The sequence below is a fragment of the Apodemus sylvaticus genome, chromosome 3, assembly GCF_947179515.1.
Source record: "Apodemus sylvaticus chromosome 3, mApoSyl1.1, whole genome shotgun sequence".
Lineage (NCBI taxonomy): Eukaryota > Metazoa > Chordata > Mammalia > Rodentia > Muridae > Apodemus > Apodemus sylvaticus.
This window is the reverse complement of record NC_067474.1, coordinates 155,592,588-155,614,607: the sequence shown is the minus strand read 5'-3', so window position 1 is coordinate 155,614,607 and position 22,020 is coordinate 155,592,588. Positions and strand designations below refer to the sequence as shown.

The 22,020-nt window shown below is 52.6% G+C and overlaps 1 protein-coding gene across 3 annotated transcripts in view; it reads left to right on the top strand.

The window, feature by feature from the left end:
• The window catches only part of Tmem51 (transmembrane protein 51), a 51,266-nt gene extending 29,621 nt beyond the window's left edge, over positions 1-21,645 (top strand). For all 3 annotated transcript variants that reach the window (XM_052177974.1, XM_052177973.1, XM_052177975.1), the window contains exons 2-3: positions 16,223-16,737; positions 20,522-21,645. In XM_052177974.1, the coding sequence (XP_052033934.1) occupies positions 16,397-16,737; positions 20,522-20,930 (750 nt within the window). In that variant the 5' untranslated portion in view covers positions 16,223-16,396 and the 3' untranslated portion in view covers positions 20,931-21,645. The remainder of the gene's footprint in view (positions 1-16,222; positions 16,738-20,521) is intronic.
• The last annotated feature ends 375 nt before the right edge of the window (positions 21,646-22,020 follow it).

The following is a 22,020-nucleotide window of genomic DNA, read 5'->3' as shown; positions in this document are numbered from 1 at the left end:
GCCTCGAACTCAGAAATTCGCCTGCCTCTGCCTCCCAAGTGCTGGGATTAAAGGCGTGCGCCACCACCGCCGGGCTCAACTCCTGATCTTTCTACCTCCACTTCCAGTTTAGATCACAGGCGCTGCGTTCATGTCCTAGGAATTGAACTCAGGGCTTCATAGGCTAGGGAAATGTGCAGCCAACCCGTCTGCGCCCGAGCTCCTCCCCTTTCCTTTCCCCTGTGTGCAACCCAGCCACTAGCTGCTTTGGTTGCCTTGGCAACTCTGTTTGATGGACAGGCTTACTTCCTCCATCTCTGGCTGAGGACCTCCCGGCCTCACATCTGGGTGATCTACAGCAGCACCGACCGGGTGACTGTGTGATAGGACAGGAACCAGATCGTATGCCTGCTTCCAATCCTGAGTGGTGTCCTTCTTTAGTCACCACCACAGTGACCTTAATTAACAGTCACTTGTGCAAGCAGAAAGGACATCGTGGGGACAATGGTTTCAGCTGCCAGAGAGGCCAGCTCCGAGCAGCTGGCCTGGGTTGGTTTGGCTTTGCTCTCTTGTCCTTATTTGGGTCACCTAGTGGAAAAACAGTCGCAGGTCTCGGGGGATTCCTGGGTCCAGGTCCTCTCTGGCTCACCCCTACCCTGCCTCAGCTGTCATTGCGTCCACAGGACATCCCTAAAAGAGTGGTAGTCTCTCCTCTTGGGGTGACATGCTGGTCCCCAGCAGCTCCAGACACTGTTCTGTCTTCCTGTGAACCCAGAGAGCTTCCAGAACGGAGAATCATGTGCATCTTTTGGATTTTCACAGGGCAGAGACCACACCCTTGGGGAGTGGGGGACCAGAGGAACTGATTGGCCAGGCTGGCCACGCCCAGTCTTAGAACCGGAAGTAGACAGGGATATTAAATGCTCTCAGGATCATCCGAGTACTCAGGAGAAAGCCCTGGTCAGCCTGCACCCCCAGTCTGCTGTGGCAGTACGCCAGCCTTCAGGGACCCCCCTCACCCCCATCCCCTACCCCCACCCATCCCCCACCCGCAGCCGCAGGCATCATTCATGTGACAATCTTGGACGGCTCCACACTCTGTAGAGAAAAGGGACATATTTGAAGTGTCCCCACAGTGGCCTATTTTATAACAGTTGTAAACAGAGTTAGCACCTCTTTCCCTGTCTGCCATTTTCCCCTCTTCAAAGTTTCCTACAGCCGCCCTTAGCTATACGATGCTGGGCTCTGGGCTGTTTCACTCGGATGCTCATGTCTGACTCCCCAGCACCTGATCCCTGAGTGTGGGTACTCGGTTGGTGTCTGTTGAGTGTGTGACAGAGGCAGCAGGCAGATAGATGGCAGCTTCTTTGCTTCACGACCCCCCAGGACCCACCTCAGCAGGCAGCAGCACCGCGGCCCAATGTATAGGGGCAGTTAGGGAATCGCGGCTGGGGTTTTTATCACTGTGGCTATGGGCATTCAACCTGGAAGGGCTGGTTCGTTTTTCCCCCTCTGAATTCTGGGAGCAGTTCTTGTTCCTTGCTGACTCCCGCACGCCACCTTCCAGGATTTCCATTTTATGTTAGAACGTCTGGGACTTCTGTTTCCTTGGATTAGCTTGAGGATCTAAATACCCTAAGGGAGAAGAGATCTTGGTGTTCCTTAACCCCAAGAAATGGGGACAGAGGACCAAGGGCTGCACAAGTGGACAGAGCAGTCAAGAGCCCTGAGCCTGGGGTTGATCTCAACCCCCGGTCCCCTGCTGACGTAGCTCAGGGAGGGCAGAGTCCTGAGACACGAGACAGGCTTCAGGCAGCCTCGTGAGTGGGCATGAGACTCAAGTGGAGGGATCATAAGGCTGGCGGCAAAGAGGCCCCAGTCAGCCTTCAGTTCGGACCCTTGGCCCGGGGTAGCGGGTCTAAGGCTCTGGCATTCAATCGCGCTATTGCTTGTTTCTTATCCGGTCTTTATCCCTCTCCGCCTCTGTCACCGGCAAACGTCTGCTTCTGACATTGGCCAATGCAGTTCGTTTTTTCACGGGAGCTGTGGATTGAAGGCTTGGTGGGGGTGGGGGGGTGAGGAAGACAAGCCTGCAGGGCACAAACGTGGGTCACGTGAGGGGCGGGGCAGCGGGAAGGGAGCGGGTTCTGGACTCTGACTCTCTGGTTTGCAGCAAGCTCTGTTACTTATTAACAAGTTTCTTTGGGCAGAGTGAGATATCTCTTGGGGCCTCAGAGTCCACCTGCTGCCCCACCCCCACCCCTGTGGTGTTGGGGTAATGGCCACAGTGTCTTAGTTTAATCCCGAGGATGAAGGTGATCATGTGGGGCTAGCGACAGCATCAGGGCGGGCGCGTGCTAGTTATTCCGAAGACTTTGAAGATGCTCCCTGCGGGAACAAAAGCCCCCTCCCCAGTAAAGAGTATGACCCTTTATTTGTAACCCGGAGCTCACTATCTGTGACACACCAGGAGCCCCAGGAACTCTAGCGATTAGCCTCATGATACTCAGCTGGAAGACAGCCAGTCATGGAGGACCTATGGCCATTTGGGGTGGCTGAGTAACACCCGTACCTCTCCCCGGTTGGTTATACAATTTTCCCAGAATCACATCTCTGTTAACCTTCAGGTTGGTGACAGGGTAATTTATCTCCAAACGTTTACTCTTGAGACCTGTGCAGTTGAGTTTTTAAACAGAAAAAAAAAAAGTCTTAAAAGCGTCATCACATTATATTTAAAGTGAGTTTACAATTCTGGGTTGGACCAAATTCATAGCTCTCCCAGGGGAGAGTCAAGCTTTCAGGCCATGGCTAGACATGTCTGCATGGTGATGGAGCCCTCCAACACACGACTGTGTCGTAGATCTTGAAGAGGAAAGGTACCTGTGGCGCGTCTAGTTGGCTTCGGCAAGCAGGGAGGGCCAGTGTGCTTAGGAGTGTGTTTTTGCAAAGCCAGGAGATGCTGGTGAAGCCATCAAAGGCCAGACTGTGGGTTTCCATGGAATGGTAGCCCTGCTTCACGCGTAGGATTCTGGGACTTCGGGAAAACAGATTAGCTTTGCTTTAAGCCGCTACTGGATGTCTGTCCTGGCAGCCACAGGGCACACCAGACCTGCTCACTGGCAGGGAGTTGGGAGAATTCTATGATTGTCTTGTTTTTACTGTGAGGACAGCCAGGACTGTCCCTGGTGCAGAACATCTCACCTGGCCCCTGGAGACCCTGCTGGGTGTCCCCACAGTATCCTTTCTCTCCTCGTCCCCAGCTGGGGGCTACTCCTGTGTTGAGCCTCTCTGTTCCTAAGGCCTTCTCGGAGGTGTGGTTTGCAGAAGAGACCTCCTGACAATCCTGATACACTTCTTCTCCTAAGAGAAGCTGCCTGTTAATTCCGAAGGAAACCTCAGAGCCTTGAAACGTTGTAACCAAGTCAGGAGAAGAGGTCTCTGCACACTTGAGTTCAGCGGGGACTGCATAGCAGGGATACAGTTCTCTGACCGCCATGCATGCTCCTGCCTACCCTGAGCACAGGGACCTTGTGCTGGCTCAAGCTGGCTAAGCCCGGAAGGTTTACACCATAGTCATTGGCCGAGGCCACTGTGGTGAGATTTGGAAGGGAGGTCACACACTTTCTGTGCACCACCATCCACAGTATGCCCAGGGGACTGGTACCAGATCCAAAGCCAAAAATGCTCCCCCCCATCTTGTTTGCACTAAGCCTGAAACATCTTCCCGTGTACGTTATGTCCCCCTCGGGATGACTTGTGATGACTGACCCACTGGAAAGACTAAATAGTGGCTGAGCCTTGTTCAGGGAACGAGAAGAAGGAAAAGTCCACTGCACAGGAGCAGTATCACCCTACCCCCAACTCCCTGCAGCCGTGGGGATTGAACGTGGAGCCTTGTGCATCCCCGGCCAGCACTCTACCCCTGAGCTACATCTTCAGCCCTCTTTTTAGTTTTTTATTTTGAGACAGGACTCACTAAGTTGCCCAGGCTGGCTTTGAACTCACTCTGTAGACAGGGGCTGTCTTTGAATTTGCCTGCCTCAGCCTCGCCCAGTACCTCTGATTAGAGGCCTGCGTCACCAGGCCCTGCGCAGACCCGCCTCTCTCCAGCCCCTGCAATGCTCTTCATTTATGGTTGATTCGATCCCCAGATATGGAAGGGAGACTCTAGAGGGCTGCCTGCCTCCTTGCTCCTGGAAGGTTTTGTTGTGTGTGTGTGTGTGTGTGTGTGTGTGTGTCTGTCTGTCTGTCTCTATGTGTGTGTGCATGTATGTGTGTCTGTCTGTATGTCTGTGCCTGTCTGTGTGTCTCTGTCTCTATGTATCTCTGTCTCTATGTGTGCATGTCTGAGTCTGCATGCGTGTGCAGTACTCTCAGAGGCCAGCAGGGGCATCATCTCCTGGAGGTGGCGCTATACAGGTGTTGGTGAGCTTCCTAATGTGGGTGCTGGAAACCCAACCAAGGCCTTCTGGCAGAGTGGCTCATGATGTGTCTTAACTGTTGAGCCCTGGGAAGCATTGCTATCATCAATTTAAAAGTTTCAGAGGCAAAGCTTTCAGAGGCACAGAGAACACTTGGTGTTAAGTCAAAAAACCAAGTTGTCGGCCTGCCTGCTAACTTGGTCCTCTCTACCGGATGTTCACGTCCCTGAGGCCACCACCTGTGGGGCTATAAAACCACATGCCTTCTCTGTCCCCAGCCACCTCCAGCCTCGGTTCCCACATGATCAGTCCCTTTGGCCCACCTCACTCCAGTTCGCTGGCCTCCCCCGCCCTCACACAGCCCACAGACAGTCACTGACTGGTCCACGGGGCCCCTCAGCACTTCTGCAGGCGAGCACATGCCTCAGGCTGATTAGCTAACGATTAATATTTTATCTTACTCTGAGGGGCTTAAGTCCAGGCATGCTTGGCCCCGTCCATCCTCTGCTCAACAGCCAGCGACCCCCTTTCAGGCTCACTGGGGTCTTGGAATTGACCCCACCTCAGACATGGGTGTGGGATGAAGGTGTGGTCTTTGGGCCTTTCTTCCTCTGATCCCTCGCTAAGTGAGTTTCTTCTCCCAAAACGGCCCACCTGCTTCATCAAAGCAGAGGCATTGAGCAACAGACCGTCCCTTTAGTCATAACACCGCCCACACAACCTACTTTATCTGATCCCCTCGGCCATATCTTAACTGACCAGAAGTAAGAAGCTGTGTGACCTGCCCACACTCACGAGCTAAAACAAGAACACCAGGGGCTGGAGAGATGGCTCAGTGGTTAGGAACATGTCCTACCCTTCCCCGGATTTCATTCTGAACACCACATCGTGGTCTACAGACGCCTGTAACTCCATTTTTGAAATACCCAACACCCTCCTCTGGCCTCCTAAGAAGCCAGGGGCACAGGTAGTGCCCAGACATGTCCCCAGGCAAAACATCCATACGACATGAAATAGGAACATAAAATCAGAAGCAAAAACCCAACATGAGCACCAGATGGCGGGGGTATCAGGCCACCTTAAGAGTTTGTGTGGGGAAAGACACTACAAAAGGGGATGATTCCATGTGGCTCTTATGATGATCAAATAAACTCATGTGGGTAAATGTCTTAATGTCTTTGACGTAGAAAAATCCTCATAAATGATAACAGTACTGTATTATCATATATATGATATATAATGGTAACTATTTTTATATATCATATCTATCAGGTAGAGGTAAATTGAGCAACTCCTAAGGAGGGAAAAAGGGTTCAACAAGATTTTTAAAAACTGCTTTCCTTTCCACGCAAACAGAGCCCACAGGTCAGGTGTCTGGGGTTGAAATGGCAGTTTTGCCGTCATCTGGAAACCTGGCTCTTATCTTTTTTTCTTTTCTTTTCTTTTTTTTTTTTTTCCGAGACAGGGTTTCTCTGTGTAGCCCTGGCTGTCCTGGAACTCACTCTGTAGACCAGGCTGGCCTCCAACTCAGAAATCCACCTGCCTCTGCCTACCGAGTGCTGGGATTACAGGCGTGCACCACCATGCCCGGCTTCTTATCTTTTTGCTCCATCATCCCTTACCTCTGCCATGCCCGAGCCCCAGCCATTACATCCATAGGACCGCCAGGAGGAAAGAGGAAAGCTATCCTTTTCATTGAAGACCGCTTCCTGAGCGGGCAGGCGGGCGTCCCCAGCTCTCTGCGGCTCGGACTTCATTGGCCAGAGCTCAGTCATACGGAGCCGCTAGCCTGGGAGGCTGAGTAATGCTGTGTGGGTTCTGGGAAGCTCGGGGAGCCGAGTGTCAGTTTCCTTACCGTGGAAGAATGGCAGAGTAGACTTCAGGAATGACCTCACTCACTCTCCACAGGAGAATCCCAGCCGGCGAGCACGTCCACCATCTCTTCTCCAGCCCCCTCCAACTCCGGTAGGAAAGGGGATCAAACTAGCCAGCGCCCGGCTTTGAAGTGGGCTGGGTTGCACAGGGCTCGCGGGGTCCTGCTGGGTCCTTCTGGCTGAGGAGGGGCAGCCAGCTAGCAACGCCTCTGTACCCCTCTCATGTTGTTTTCCAGCTCAGGAGTTCTACCGGGCACCTGAGGAGATAAGGCAGCCCCTGGAGCACGGGTCTTCCTCCCACTGGCTAGGAGAGGCTACCCGTACTGTGTCCCCTGCAGGTCTGCATCTTGGTATTTAATGTTGCTCATATGGAGACACAGCTGGGATTTCATGGTCTGTAAAAGTGGCCGGCGGGTGTAGACGGTTCCTGCCGGGGCTGCTGGAAGGGACAGGAGGTGAGGTGGGAAAGGCTTTGGCCCTGGAAATTGTCAGGCGATGGGAGAGAGAGGTCAGGAGTCCACGGAAGCAGACCCCTGCTGGGTTGGGTTCTAGCTGACTGGATGTGTCTGTGTTGAAGTCCTTCAGGACCTCAGAATGGAACTGTGTTTGGGGACAGGACCTTTAAAATGGTGACTGAGCTGACACAGAATCGTATGACTATCCCCTCTCCCTTCAACGCAACTGGTGTCCTTAAACAAAGAGGAGAGGCCAAGCCAGACGTGGTGGTGGCACATGTCCATCATCCCAGTACCTGGGAGGTAGAGGCAGGAGAATCAGGAATTCAAAGTCATCTTTGGCTATAGGGTGAGTGTGAGACTAGCCTGGGCTGCTTGAGATCCTGTCACAAACACAACAAACCAGGAGCAGAGGACACAGACACAATAGAAGGGTGACCAAGAAAAGTGGCCTGAGAGAAAGCAACCCAGTCAGCACCCTGGCTTTGGGGAAGTCCCTGTGTGTGTACCTGGCCACAGTGACCACGCAGTCTGGTCTGGGCTATGACTCTGCCAGTACTTTTGGGCTCCCGCCTCAGCCTGCTACCAGGTTTATAATTAAACAAGCCGACATCGGTTACTTACACCACAGCCAGAAAGGACCAGAGCGGTGGGGGCCACAGTGACTCACACCTGGACACAATTCAAGGAGAAAGGAATTTTACCTCCTGACCTGGCAAGAGCTTCTGGGAAGGAGCTGTGATGGGTGTTGGGAGGCCTTCAATAGACGGGGTATCAGCTTCAAATCTTCTGTGCTATTCACTGTGTGGCCCTGAGCAGTTGTCTGAGCGTCTCTGAACTTCAAGTTTTTCTTTGAAATTATTCTTGAAAATTCACCGTGGAGGTTTGACCACGGTCGTGACTCAAAGTTGGATGATATTAGAGAAATAGCGAGTTGTTGATAAAGGTGCATGCATAATGAGTGAAAAATACTAGAGGGCATAAATAAAACAAAATAGTGATATTCAAACAATAGTGAATAGGTCGTAAATAATGAAGAACACCTATAAAACACCCATGTGGTGCCTGATAAGCCTGTCAGACAGCTGAGTCACCCGGTCAGATTCTCAGGGGAACGGGTAGAGAGGAAACTGGCTCACCAACTGACTGTGTGAGTATCAGGGCAGGAAGAGCCTGCACTGGGGAAGTTGCTGCGGCCCACTGCTCCAGGGAGAGAGAGAGGGTAGGGAGGCAGAGAGTTGCGGGAGGTTCTTACTGGTTCCACCCTGAACAAGAATAATTTTTAAAGGTTTGCAAACTGCCTCCACCATGGAACTAAAATAGATAGATAGATAGATAGATAGATAGATAGATAGATAGATAGATAGATAGATGGATGGATGGATGGATGGATGGATGGATAGATAGATAGATAGATAGATAGATAGATAGATAGATAGATAGATAGGCAGGTAGACAGACAGACAGACAGACAGACAGACAGACAGATATAGATAAAATAAAGTTCAGCTATTGAAAGACAAATGTCTCCCCAGGTATGTCCTTATGGATAGAAATAACCGAGAACCACAGAGGTCTCTCATGGAAAGTCTCAGCCAGCCCTGCCCCCATGGCCCTTGGTTAGGGACATACCCCTTCCCGTGCTGGGCTCTTTGCCTTGTTTGTTCTCAGGTAGCCCAGGCTAGCCTTGAACTTACGACCTAGTTGAGGAATGACCTTGAATTCTCGGTCCTCCTGCTTCCATCTCCCTAGTACCAAATTACAGACATGAATCACCATGCCTAAAGTTTATACGAACCTGGGGTTTGAACCCAGGGCTTTCACGCGTGCTGGGTAAGCACTGTACCAACTGACCCACATCGTCCAGGCTTACACCTGGGACTCTGGAAGTGCAGTTCCGAGAAACCAGAGTGGCTGCGGGTGAGGTCCCAGAGAGCTTTACTCCTTCAAGCCTTTGCCCCATGTCAAAGAGTCAGAGCGGATGCTTGCCTGGGTCACAGCAGAGCCCCCGTTAAAGCAAAACCCAGAGTGTGGGCTACCTGCTGGGCCTGATGCACAGGCTCCAGGAGGAGCGGCCGCAAAGGGTGTGTATCTGGAGGAAGGCATTGTGTGGCGCCGGGTGACACCGACGACTGTGGAATGGAAGGCCTTGTGGTGACAGGCGTCGGAACACTGCCCACAGCCACATCCTGTGACTGCCGGAAGAAATTCCTCAAAGGTGCTGGCTGACCACACATTCTCAGAGTGCCCAGAGTTCAGATGTCCAAGTCGGTGTCTGCTGATATCAACCAACAGGGCGGCGTCTTTTCTCAGGCTCCGAGTAAAACCAGTTTCTTCCATTTTTCTTGCTTCTAGAAGCTTCCCGCAGCCCTCAGTATGCCTGCTCCACGGGCCACCACCCTCTCTTAGCTGCCGCTTCCTCCTTTGACCTCTTCACCCTTGTCGTGTAAAAACATGTTATTCGGTTGGACTCACCACCGGGCCTGCCCAGAGAAATCTGCCGGCCTCAGATCCTTGCCTCAATCGCAGCTGAAAAGTGCTTTGGCCACATAAGGTTCCAGCGTGAGGTTGCAGGGATGGCCGGGGGCGTGTGTGTGTGTGTGTGTGTGTGTGTGTGTGTGTGTGTGTGTGTGTGGTGTCTCAGTTGGTAGAACACTTGCCTATCATGCACAAAGCTCTAGGTTCAATCCCCAGCACCACCTAAAGTGGGCACGGTGCTGCATGCCTGAAACCCTAGCACTTTGTAGGCAGAGAGAAGATCAAGATCAGGAGCTCAGAGTCATCCTTGGCTGCATAGCAAGTTGGAGGCCAGTCTGGGCTGCATAAGAAAGACAAGAACGCAAAAAAGAAGGAGGAAGAAGAGGAAGAAGAGGCGTTCTGTTTCTTCCCATGAGCGAAAGCCTGGGCTTTTGCCCCCAGGAGTGAGGAGGCCAGCGGACAAGGTTGCAGCTCTTCAGTGGGGAGGCCCCAGACAAGCTTCTCAGCCTCTGTGTACTGAGTGGCCCTCCCCCAGAAATGAGCAGCATTGGAACGGCCCCTCCCTTAGGATCACAATCGGGTAAGAGGCTCAGACGGAGAGAACACAAGGTACACAGCACAGCCAGGACAGGAGCTCAGAGCCAGCCCGGCCACAGCATTCACCCGCCGTTGCTAGGGCGGCAAGACAGTTGTGGCCCATCTCAGAGAGGCCGATAGGAGTGGACAGTGTAGAGATCCAGCAGCTGCTCTGTGTCCATGGGCTCTGTCCCCCTAGAGAAAGACAGGCCACCAGTGTAATGCTGTCCAGGGAGCGCACAATGCTCCTGCTGACACTTATGGGCTGGGTCCCTGGTGCCAGTCTGGTCCATAGGGCCATCAGCCACTTGCTAAGAGAAAAGCTTGAGACAAACTCCCATGGGACACATGGGTTTCTGAACCTGCCTCCTGGGGCCTGCATCCTGGGGCCTGCATCCTGGGGACTGTAGGGCAGACTGGATGTCTTTAACTTATCAGACACTTAAGTGAATTAGTGAAGAACCTGGTGATGTCGGGTTCTGAAGTTTGCCAGCGCCTTGTGCCGGGAGCCTGGGAGAGGAGCTGCCCTCTCTTCCCAGCAAGGCTGGTGCATTCTGGGAGATGCCCACTTTTCTGTTCTGTGGAGTCACGCAGGTTGTCTCTCTGCTAACCTCCTAACTCAGACTCTATCACAGGAATTGTAACTTCTCAAGACACTGGAGGTGCTACCTAGGGTAAAACACACACACACACACACACACACACACAAGTTTTTGAATGAAGTATACTTCACCCCCAACCCTGTGCTGGCTATGTGACTTTGGAAGAGTTGCTTTGCCTCTCTGAACCTGATCATCTTTCTTTATAAAACCAAACTAGAGCTGTCAAATGGTTGCTATGGTTTGGGTACCTCTTGAGTGTGTTTTTTGAAGGTTCTATGTTAGAAGCTTGAGGCCATTGGGTCTCTAGAAATGTCCAGGGTCTGTAAGCAAGTCATCAGGAAAGGACTCATAGTTCAGTTAGTTGGGGGGGACACGGAGAGGTCAGTGTTTTACACTATATATCGCCCAGGCTGGTCTAGAACTTACAGTGATCCTTGTGACTCAGCTCCCCAAGTGCTTGCTGTCAGGCAAGGATTTTGCTGTCACTCCCAATGAGCTTCCTCCCATGAGGCATTATCTGGTCTCTCAGATGGGCTGTGAACAAATGTCACACGCCTGTCCATCTCCTAAACCGCATCACACAGTAATGGGCCCAGGAATGATTTAAAGCAAGCTCTTCAAAGTCAAAACAGTATTCATTTGCCTGTCGGTCTCTGGGCTTTTGCGATGACAGACTGCAGAACCTGTCTGCCTAGTCCAGGGAGTGGCCTCTGGGACTCAGCCTCATGAGAGCCACTGGCTCGGGACACAGGGTCAGCCGAGTCTGAGTGGGAATCTTGACCCAACTGTTTACTAGTTGTGTGACCCAGGACAGAGACTCTGGGGTGACTGGACTCGTCCAACCTCCAGGTGGCCGGAATTACTGGGTGAGTGCCCACAGGTGTCTGACTCCCACAGAGCCTGTAATGCCATGGGTGTTTCTAAGACTGCCTGTCTCTTCCTCACAGACGACTCTCTCCCTTGCTTCGTAGTCCCCCCAGCCACCCTCCAGCACCGCTGCCCTCCTTCCCTCTCTCCCTGTTTTTCCAGGTGCCTAGTCACGGAGATCTCCTGGGCTGTTGAAATAGGCACCTGATACCTTTGGCGCTCAGTCCTCAGGGATGATGGTGGTCCAAAATTCCCTGACGGGCAGGACACCAAGAGCAGTGGCTACTCAGAAGTTTCCTGTCCCCCCTCCCTCCACCAGGTGACACCAGGCCTTGGTGACAAAAGCAACTATGGGCTGAACTTGGCAGGTCCCACTGGAACTCCTCAGTAGTGTCAACGCAGCACAGCCCATGTCCACAGAGCAAAATCTCTTTCCCAATTGTGCAGCTGGGCAGGCAGTGGGTAATGCCGGGGCAATGGCCAGCAGCCTCTGAGGTGCAGCAAGCCCTCACCTTGGTCCAGCAAGCCCTCTTTTCCATAAAGCTGAGGGGCGGCACCAGGAACCTTGTAAGACTTAAGCTCACCTCCCCAGTTCCTAAACTGCAGAACAACCCAGCCAGGCTCAGGAGACCAGCTTGGGCTCTCTGCCCTGCAGCAACGGAGAAGTCTGTTTTCAGGGTTTTGTTGTTTTGAATTCACAGGACTGGGAAGTGGCATATAGCAGTGACTCTCAACCCATGTGCGCTGTGACCCCCCTCGGATGTCGCATATCAGATATCCTGCATATAGGATATTTACATAACGACTATGACAGCCGCAAGGTTACATTTGTGAAGTAGCAATGAAATAATTTTATAGTTTGGGGGTCACCACAACACAAGGAACTGTGTTAAAGGATTGCAGCATCAGGGACGTCAAGAACAGCTGGGACACAGGGAGGCACAGGCCCTACCGTAACTGAGCCAGTCCCTAGCCCTTACTGTCTGGTTTCATTTCACTGTTGGTCTCGAAGTTGCAGTCCATGGAAACTGGGTCCGGCTGAGAACGAGCCGCTGTGACTCACTCTGACCTCAGCCAGGCAGAGAGAGCACTCTGATATTGGAGCAGAGATTTCCTCCCCTCCCCAGCGGGGGGAAGCTGATCTCTCCTGGGGAGAACCAGAGAGCAGGCTACTGCAACCTCAGACCTTCCAAGGAGTGTGATAGGAACACAATCACCTTCATTCTCATTGGCATCCGGGAACAATATGCAGGTACCCCGTGACTCCTGAGTTAGACCTTAGGAATCCTGTCCTGTCAGTGTCCACCTGGGCCTGGAGTTTCCCTCCCTGATGGAGATATGAGCTCAGCATTTAAACCTGCTAGGTATCCATTTGCCCAGTCTGCAGACATTTATTAAGGGCCTGCTGCGTCCCTGCCCTGGTGTGCGGGGAGTCAGGCAGACAAAAGCCGCCTTTCTAGAAGTTGAGACGGATCCGGGGGCCAAGGAGAGCCAAAATGAGCTCGCCACAGACAGATGGTGGCATCCGTCTGTGGGGAGGAATGTCACCTGGAAACCGAGTAGAGGTTGCCATTCAGGCTGTCCCATCAGAGTGGCCTGTCTTCTTCCTCTTGGGCGTGACCTTTATGCCTCATGGTTCTGCTGGGGTGCTCTTCCATCCATCAGTGACCTGGCTGTGTTTCCATTTTCTTCTTTGGAGTTGTGGTTACCATGGAGAAGACCATGGAAGCACTGGGGACCAGCATCACCTGTGGACTGTCAGCCCAGGGTAGTTGTGTCTTTGTGTGTGTGTGTGTGTGTGTGTGTGTGTGTGTGTATCTATGTGTCTGTGTGTGTGTGTCTGTGTGTGTATGTGTGTGTCTGCCCATCTCTCTGTCTCTCTCTGTATGTCTGTGTGTCTATGTGGTATGTGCACATGTGTGCCGTTGGGTATTCCTATGTATATAGTATGACAGCAAAAGAGGACATCCTATATCGTGATCTATCGCCCTCCGCCTTATGCCCTTGAGGCAGGGTCTCTCCTGCTGAACCTGGAGCTGGGCTTGCAGTCAACAAACCCCAGCATCCTGCCCTCTCCACCTTCTACAGTCCTAGACCTACAGGCGCACACGACTGTGCCTGATGTTTCACCCAAGTCCTGGGGATTTGAACTCAGGCCCTCAGGCATGTATAGCAAGTGCTTTATCGAACGGGCCATCTCCACAGCTCCCCTTGATTTTTCGTGCTCCCCCTTTTTATAGAGGCCTGCCTCAAGCTCTCCCAGCCTCCCAAGAGGTGTCTCTCTGTGAGTACCTCACGGAATCAAAATGCCCACAGCTGCCTTAGAACCTTGCCTCTTGCCTTCACAGGTGGATCTGTAACTGAAGGTTTTAGCATGATAGCTGTTCAGGAGTCTGCCCAGAGCCTCCCCAGTAGCCCCGGGGAGGTGACCCCTGACCCCTCTTCCCTGTGCTAATGGTGCATTTTAAAACCCCAAGATACAGCATCATTCCTGGTTGCCAGGCTGTCCCAAACATGAGCGGTGATGGGCAGGTCCAGCTCTGGGCTCCAGAGAGCCGCTTGTCAGAGCCCTTATCTGCCCTCGCCCCAGGTTGCTACTAGTTAAGGACATGCTGAAGGCTGTGTGGCCCAGATCGCCTAAGCATAAAATTAGCTTCTGTGTATATTCAGTAAGGGAAAGCAAACTAGGCTAAATATACCACAGGTCCATGAGCGGTCAGCAAGCCAGAGAGAGCAAATAGCAGGCCAGCGCGAACCTGATTTTCCCAGACCCGGGGCCTCATGGGTTGGAGACCCAGGGGTTCTGAAGAATGCTGCCCCTGGAGCCACAGCCCTCTTAGGGTGTCCTCAGACGGCTCGGTGCTTACCCAGCATGCCTAGGCCCGAGTTCCAGCCCAGCACCCCATAAGCTAGAGGTGGTGCCACATGCCTGTGATCCCAGTGCTTAGGAGATAGAGACAGGAGGATCCCAAGTTCAAGGTCATCCTGGCCTATATAGTAAGTACAAAGCCAGTGTGGGCTACATGAGATCTTGTCTCAGAAACAACCAAAGAAGCAGCCTGTGTGTATGACAAGGTGGTGCCCCAGGCCTGCTGCAGCTGTCTGTGCTCTGTATACCACGAACACATAGCTTCTACATGCCTGCGCTCACACAGCACACAGCATGCGCTCATATGCCCTCTGCATATGTAGACATGGCATGTGTGTTCGTTCATACACACCCTGATCATGCATTCACACACGCCTGTGTGCCTGTGTGTCTGTCCATAGCCATGCATACATACATACACATGTGTGCCCGTGCACACAACTGTGAATACTGCACGTGGCCCTTTCACACCAGTGAAACTTCCTTTCTTTGAAGCTTCCAGAAGCCCCAGACTGAGCTAAGACACACACACACACACATTCACACACACACACATGCACCCATACATACACACACACACACACACGTGCACCCATCCATACACACGCACACACACACACACACACACGTGCACCCATACATACACACACATACACACACACACATATACACACACTCACACTTCCCAGCACTTCCCTATTGTCCCCTTCCGTCCCTCACCTGGGCATCTGCAGCATCTCCCGTGCAACTTGCAGGTAGCCAGATGCACCAGAAACGTTCACTGGGTGGAAGAAAGGGAGGGCAAGGACTTCAAGCTGAGAGAGGATGTTGTCCCAGATATTTTTAGAGTAATTCTTAACAAAGCGGAGAGTTTCCGATGAAGGTGAAAGTTTAACAAGAAAACATCTCTGCCGCATCACCTTTCAAGCGCCCCAATCGGCTGGTCTCTCAGGAAGGTCGGAAAGAATGTGGGATTGAAAACAAGACCTGTCCAGCTAAGCATCGACTGGGCAATCCTGCTGGGCACGTTTCCTGCCCACCCCATGACTGAAAGCTGGGCAGCCTGGGGCCATGCCCTCTCCTCCTCCATGATCTCCAAATCCACCCTAAACCGCAGCCTGGATGCCTTGCCCCTAGGCTCCCTCGGTCACCGAAGGTTCTGGAATCCCAGCACCCACCAGTCTTTGAGTGGCTTCACTGGAAGACGGATTTGGTTGTTTAGTTGTTTGGGTTGGTGTGGGGTTGGTTCTCCTGGACACAGAGGATTGTGAAGACTTCTGCCTCCTTTAGGATGTGGGGGAGATGGGGCTGGGGCAACGCTTTTCTTTCTGAGCCACCTTACGGTTTCCATCCATTTCACTGCCTGAGCACACACACACACACACACACACACACACACACAGTTGAGACGCTGGCTGTGTGGAGGGCCCAGAGACAGGCACGGGACCACTGGAAGACAGGTCGATCCCAGTAGCTAGTGGAGCATACTCGAATACCCAGAAAGGGGGTGACCTGGTAACTGCAGGGGTACTTGGAGGGGGAGTGCAGACCGAGGTGGTTAGGCCACGTGGCCAAGGAGGGGCATGTCCATCGTTCTAAGAAAAGGGATTTTTTCCCCCTCAGAGAGAATAAATAGGGAGCCAGAGAGGGTGTTATACTGAGCCAAGCAAGCTAACTGGATAGGACTCATTGTTAACTCCTGAATCCCCGTCCCCCCATGCCCCAGGTGACTAGGATATGACCCTGGCCCTGCAATGCCATCTCTTGCTCCCCCCTCACCTCAACCCCCACCCTTCCCCCACCCCCATCCCCCGCCTCTCTCCCATGAGGGCCGAGAGCAGACCACCACACTTCATTAAACCTCACTCACTACATTAAACCTCACCGCATGGTGCAGCTGCACTGTGCACTGACCTCCCAGGCCTCCTGCAGGGACAGATCTGGTTTTCCCTTCCAGCCCAGGGGTGGTGGCTGGAACATCTGGAACGCATTAGAGGTGAGGTCAGGGTGGAGGCTGGTGGCTCAGCCCTGCCTGGTCCCTCCTTCACAGAGAACCTCCCCAAGACAGAGCTGATAATCTCTCACTCCCTCTCCTCTTCAGGGCTGCTCCATCCACCCTGGATGCCCGGCCTTTGAAGAGAGCCATCACCGCTTGAGAGTCTACGAAGGATCTTTCACCGTGACACGGGACAGTTTCTTCGTAGTGTCCGTTGGCATTCCTGCTTTTTAATTTATTTCCTCTCTTTGAGCCGGGTCTTGGCCCTGTGCCGCGGCCATGATGGCCCAGTCCAAGGCCAACGGCTCACACTACGCACTGACGGCCATCGGCCTGGGGATGCTGGTCCTTGGGGTCATCATGGCCATGTGGAACCTGGTTCCTGGTTTCAGCCCTGCGGATAAGCCGACGGCTCAGGGCAACAAGACGGAGGGAGGTGGCGGCATCCTCAAGAGCAAGACTTTTTCAGTGGCCTACGTGCTGGTCGGGGCTGGCGTGATGCTGCTGCTACTGTCCATCTGCCTGAGCATCCGGGACAAGAGGAGGCTGCGGCAGAGTGAGGAGCTGGCCCGAATCCAGCAGCAGACGGGAACCGTGCCGCCCTCCCAAGAGGAAGACAGGTGAGACCCAAGTGACCACTCGCTCCAGCTTAGGGAAGAGACACACTTGCACACAGGGCCACCAAGGGAGTCCTGTAGTCCACGAGTCTGTATCTCCACTCTCCTCCAGGAAGGTGCCCCCTATCATTTTTACAAATACCCTCGTGCTTACTAGATGCACTTCCCACTGCTCCGACCGAATACACGGAGTCAAGCATGGAAGGGTTTATTCTGTCTCTCAGTTTGAGGCTAGAGTCACTATGGACGGGAAGGTGTGGCCGCAGGAGCCTGGGCTCTCTGGTTATATCAGGAAGCGAAGAGAGATGAGTGCTGGCGATCAGGTCCTTGTCTTCCTTCCCCGCTCCACCCAGACGGAGCCCACATTTAAGTCAGGGCGCATCTACCCTACTCAGTTAAACCTTTCTAGAAACACCCCTGGCCTTCACATGCACGGCTTTGGACTTGATGGGGCCACAGGAAATAAACTCGAGACAACCATAAGTAACTCTGGGGCTGAGTGGGTCACCCACACGCCAATGGAGAGGCACCAGCAACAGCCAGGAAATTCACCACGTTAGGGGGGTCTCTGTTGGGGGAGGGGTAGGCTTAGGTTGCAGTCATGGGGAGGAAAGTGCAGCCAGTACTTTCTGCTCCTACTGGTCGACCCCTGCCCGGAAGAAGGCCTTGCTATCCCTGAGTCTGGGACAACACTGGCATTCTTTTTGTTTTGTTTTGTTTTGTTTTGTTTTTTCGAGACAGGGTTTCTCTGTGTAGTCCTGGCTATCCTGGAACTCACTCTGTAGACCAGGCTGGCCTCGAACTCAGAAATCTGCCTGCCTCTGCCTCCCAAGTGCTGGGATTAAAGGCATGTGCCACCACCGCCCGGCGCACTGGCATTCTTGACATGGCCCTGTTCATGTAAACAACGCATCTTAACTCAGGGCTTCGTCTGCTCCCAAGGACCCTCACGGACATCCCAGGGATGTCCTAGGTGTCTCCTAGGTGATGCCTAATCTCAGGATGACGATGAGGACGAACCCCTTCCCCCCATTATAAGAGAACCTCGTGCGTGAATCAACACAAAAGATGAACATACTGGTCAGGAAACCGACAGAGGTTAGAAGCAATGATTTCATAGCTGGTCCACTTCGTTAATTCTGGGAGACAAACAAAATGACACTTTATCCTCCAACCCCCCTCTCTCACCTACTTTAGCCAAGACAGGCAGGCTCTAGCATCAGAGAATCACAAGGACGGTGTGCCACGGTCACCATGGAGCCAGCAGAATGGTTCTGTGGGCAGAAGAGCCCGCTGCCGAGTCTGACGAGCTAAGTTTGATCTCGGGAACCCACGCGAAGGCTGCCCCTCAGCTCCCTATCTGTACCATGACACAAGCTCCTGGGTGAGCATGCGCAGATAAATGACAGGGACATAGAAAGACGATGTCCCCAGCCACGGCCGGCAGGTGTTCTTTAATGAGGAGCAACACTGAGACTGAAGCATTATAGTGTTATAGCCTTTAGGAAGGTGCCAACCTGTGAGACACCGTGGGTGGCCTAGAGAGGGACAGTGGCAGACAGTCGGGGGGTCACAGGCCTCAGCATGATTGGCTCTGGGTGGAAAGATTAGGGGTTTGGGTTATTAGGGAATGCAGGTGGAGGGATTTTCAAAGTTTGCATTTTTTTCCTTTAGATATCTATAGCAAAGAGGGAGGGTACTTTATGTCAGAAATATTGGTCTCATTTTCTTTCTTCTTTTTTCTTTCATCTTTTTTCTTTTTTCTTTCTTCATTTCTTTCTTTCTTCTTTATCTTTCTCCCCTCTCTGTCTCTCTTGTCTCTGTCTCTCTCTGTCTCTCCATCTCCATCTCCCTCTCCCTCTCTCTCCCTCCCTCTCTCTCTCTCAGATACGGTGTAGCCATGACTATCCTGGAACTTTCTATGCAGACCAGGATGGCCTCAAACTCACAGAGATCTACCTGCCTCTTCCTCCCCAATACTAGGATTAAACCATACCCTGGTCTCATTTTCTGACCATGAAAATACACATGCAGATTAGGGATGTATCACACTGCTCGAACACTTGTCTTCCTTGGGTGAGGTCCTGGGTCCCATCCCCACCACAGAAAAGAGGGAAAAAAGACAATATTTGATATATTACTGTTTGTCCAAAGAAACAGAGACAGCTATCTGCTGCTGAATGATAGGGGCACATTCTGAGACATGTGGGGCCAGTGACTTTGTGTGAACTGAGACATCTACAGAGTTTCTAAGTCACTCACATAGCCCATGTGCCAGCACCCTGTGTGATGTCCCCAATTGAGCCAAATGTGATAGCATAAAGGGGCACATGACTGTATCTGTGATTAGGAAGAGGAGACTCCGGGGGATGTGACTCAGTTGGTAGAGTGCTTATCTAACAAGCCATAGGTCCCGGGTTCAACCCCAGCACCACATACACTGGTGGTGCACACCTGTAATGCCAGAACTCTGGACGCCGAGGCAAGAGGCTCTAAGTTCAAGATCGTCCTCTACTACATAGGGAGTTCAAAGCCAACTTAGGCCACTTGGAACCTTGATTCCAAAAGAGAGCAAGAGTGACCTAGTATGAGGAATTAGACTATGGGTTTTTGGATGTCAGGAAGTCTCCTCATCTCCTGTCTGCAAGCTGAAAGCCAGGGAGTCTTCCCATGGGTGCCATTCAGCCTTAGCTCAAGACCCTGAGATGCAGGGAACCCTTGGGGACCACACCTGGTCCAAGGCATAAAAGACTGAGCTGCCCCAGTCCCACAGTGAGTCAGAACAGGGGCAGAACTCCTCCCAGACACCTTTGTTCAGGATGACCCTGAGACCTGGGGGAGACAGCATCTTTTGAGTTTAACTAAGGGTCTCCTCTGAGAAGGTCTCCTGTCCTTCCACGGTTGTCACGCAGAATTAACCAGCACACACACTTCACCTAGAAAACATGGGAAATAATGGGAAAGAGGAGAATCAGTTACTCGTAATTCCTACCCCTACTGCCACATGAACAGGTGAGTTCCTTGAAAATGGGACCATTAAGAAGTAAAGACCAAGGTGAGGAAGACATTAACGTTATCGCTTGGATGTCCCTTCTCTACCTGGGGACACCCATTTCACTTAACATCCATAGCTGTTTCAAGTACCGCCACCTTTGGCCAGAGGACCCGGCTCGGCGTTGAGATAAATAATCTGCCCAGGATGTTGTGAAGTGTGAAAGGAGTGCAGCCAAGTTCACACCGAAACAACTGTGTAGCAGCAGTTCAGTGAGGCCTTCACCTTCCGCCCTTCCATCCCCTAAATCTGTGACCAGAGTGGCTTGACAAAGGCCACTTAAGGAAGGAAGGGTTGGTTTGGGCTCAGAGTTGATGCTACAGAGTCTATCCTGCCTGGAGTCCTCCAGAGGGATGCTGGGACTCAGCTCAATTTCTTCTTTTTATTCATGGGATGGGGTGGGAAGGGAAGAGAAGGGGAGGGGAGGGCAGAGGAGGGGAGGGGGCCATGTGAGGTACCGCCCACATTTAGAACAGGTCTTTCCACCTCAATTAACCCAGTCTAGAAAACCCTCATGGACTTCTCTCCTATATGTTTCTAAATGGAAAATTGGTTCTTCTCTATTTTATCGTTTCCTCTCTGCTAAAACACTTACTGATTGATTCTAGAGCCTGCATGTAGTTTGCAGAGTTGGGATGTGTGAACCTTGTATTCAAATGCAATCCCCAGTCCACCTTCTGTGGACTTTCAGTGACTTGAGTGTTTGCTGACAGCTCTGTCTTTATCATCCCGCAGCCAGGAGGAGGAGGAGGAAGCCTCCTCACGGTACTACGTACCGAGCTACGAGGAAGTGATGAACACGGGCTACCCGGAAACCAGGGGACAGGAGCACAACCCAAGACTGAGCATCTCTCTCCCCTCCTATGAGTCGCTAACCGGGTTGGACGAGGCAACCCCGACCAGCACCAGGGCCGAGACAGAGACCAGTCCAGGCCATGCTCCCGACAGGCAAAACTCCAAGCTGGCCAAACGCCTGAAGCCACTCAAAGTCCGAAGGATTAAATCCGAAAAGCTTCACCTCAAAGACTTCAGGATCACCCTCCCGGACAAGAACGTTCCTCCTCCCTCTATCGAGCCTTTGACTCCTCCGCCGCAGTATGATGAGGTCCAGGCAAAGGCCCCCGATGCCCGGCCACCCGATTGAAAGACCCTCTGACTCCACTCCCTCCTGTCTCACCCTCCACACCAACAGACTTCGCCAAAGCCACTTCAGCCCCAGTCGAGGGGCCAAGGCACACTTAGCCACTGTGATTGGGGATTTTGGGTAGCGTTACAAAGAACGGTTCACGGAGCCCGGCAGAGTAGGGGCATCAGAAGGATGCTGGGACTTCGCGATGCTCTGAACCATAGCAAGGGGTGTGGCCTTGGCAAGGGGTGTGGCCTGTGGCATCCCAGCATCTTCCTCTCCCACTCAGGATCGTTGCCCACACACCCCTCTCCTGAGCTGGCACAGGACCCCTAGTGACTCATTTAGATGGATGTCGTCTCCTTTCGCTTTGACCACAGTTACTGTGTTTCAAAAGGAAACCGAGTTTTGTGCTGGCTTTCTTCACTGGAGCCTTGACCCAGTGGAGAACAGGGCTCAGCCTTGGCCAAAAGGACCTGGGACTGTCTTGTGAATAAAATGATGGGCGTGTGGGGGTGAGCTGTGGGGGAGGTCCCTAGGGGCCCTGGGTGCTGCCGGTTCTTTGAAGGTCTAAGGCCTGATGACCTTCAGCATGCGACACAGAAGAGGATGGTCTGATTCGGTACACTGCTCTCCCGTGGGTAACGAAAGGCAGGAGAGGAAGTCGCCACTCCATGCCTTCTCAAACGCCATGCAGCTGGGCATTTTATAATAAAGTGTTTTATATGTAGCACACCTGACCGCTGAGTCATTTTAGCAGGGATATCAATAATTACAGCTGGTCAATGTGGACACCTAATTCCCACGGAGCTGTGTCCTAAAAACCAGCTGAGTTACCTACTCCACGTGTCACCTGTACCCAAGCCCGGCTTCCCTTGCTACTCTGTGGGATAGCTCGCAGGTTTTGGCTTAGCTGAAGCACTCCATATTGCACCACTAACAAGCATCTCTGAGCTCAGACCATCTGGCTCCAGACTCCTGAGCTCTTACTTTCTCTCTCTGCAAGAAACTTAGTAAAAGGACACTGACCACTTGGAAGGAGACGTGAGGCTGCCCTTGTCAGTCCAGAGGCCACATAGAAGGCACTGGAAACTTAGAGCGGTGCCCC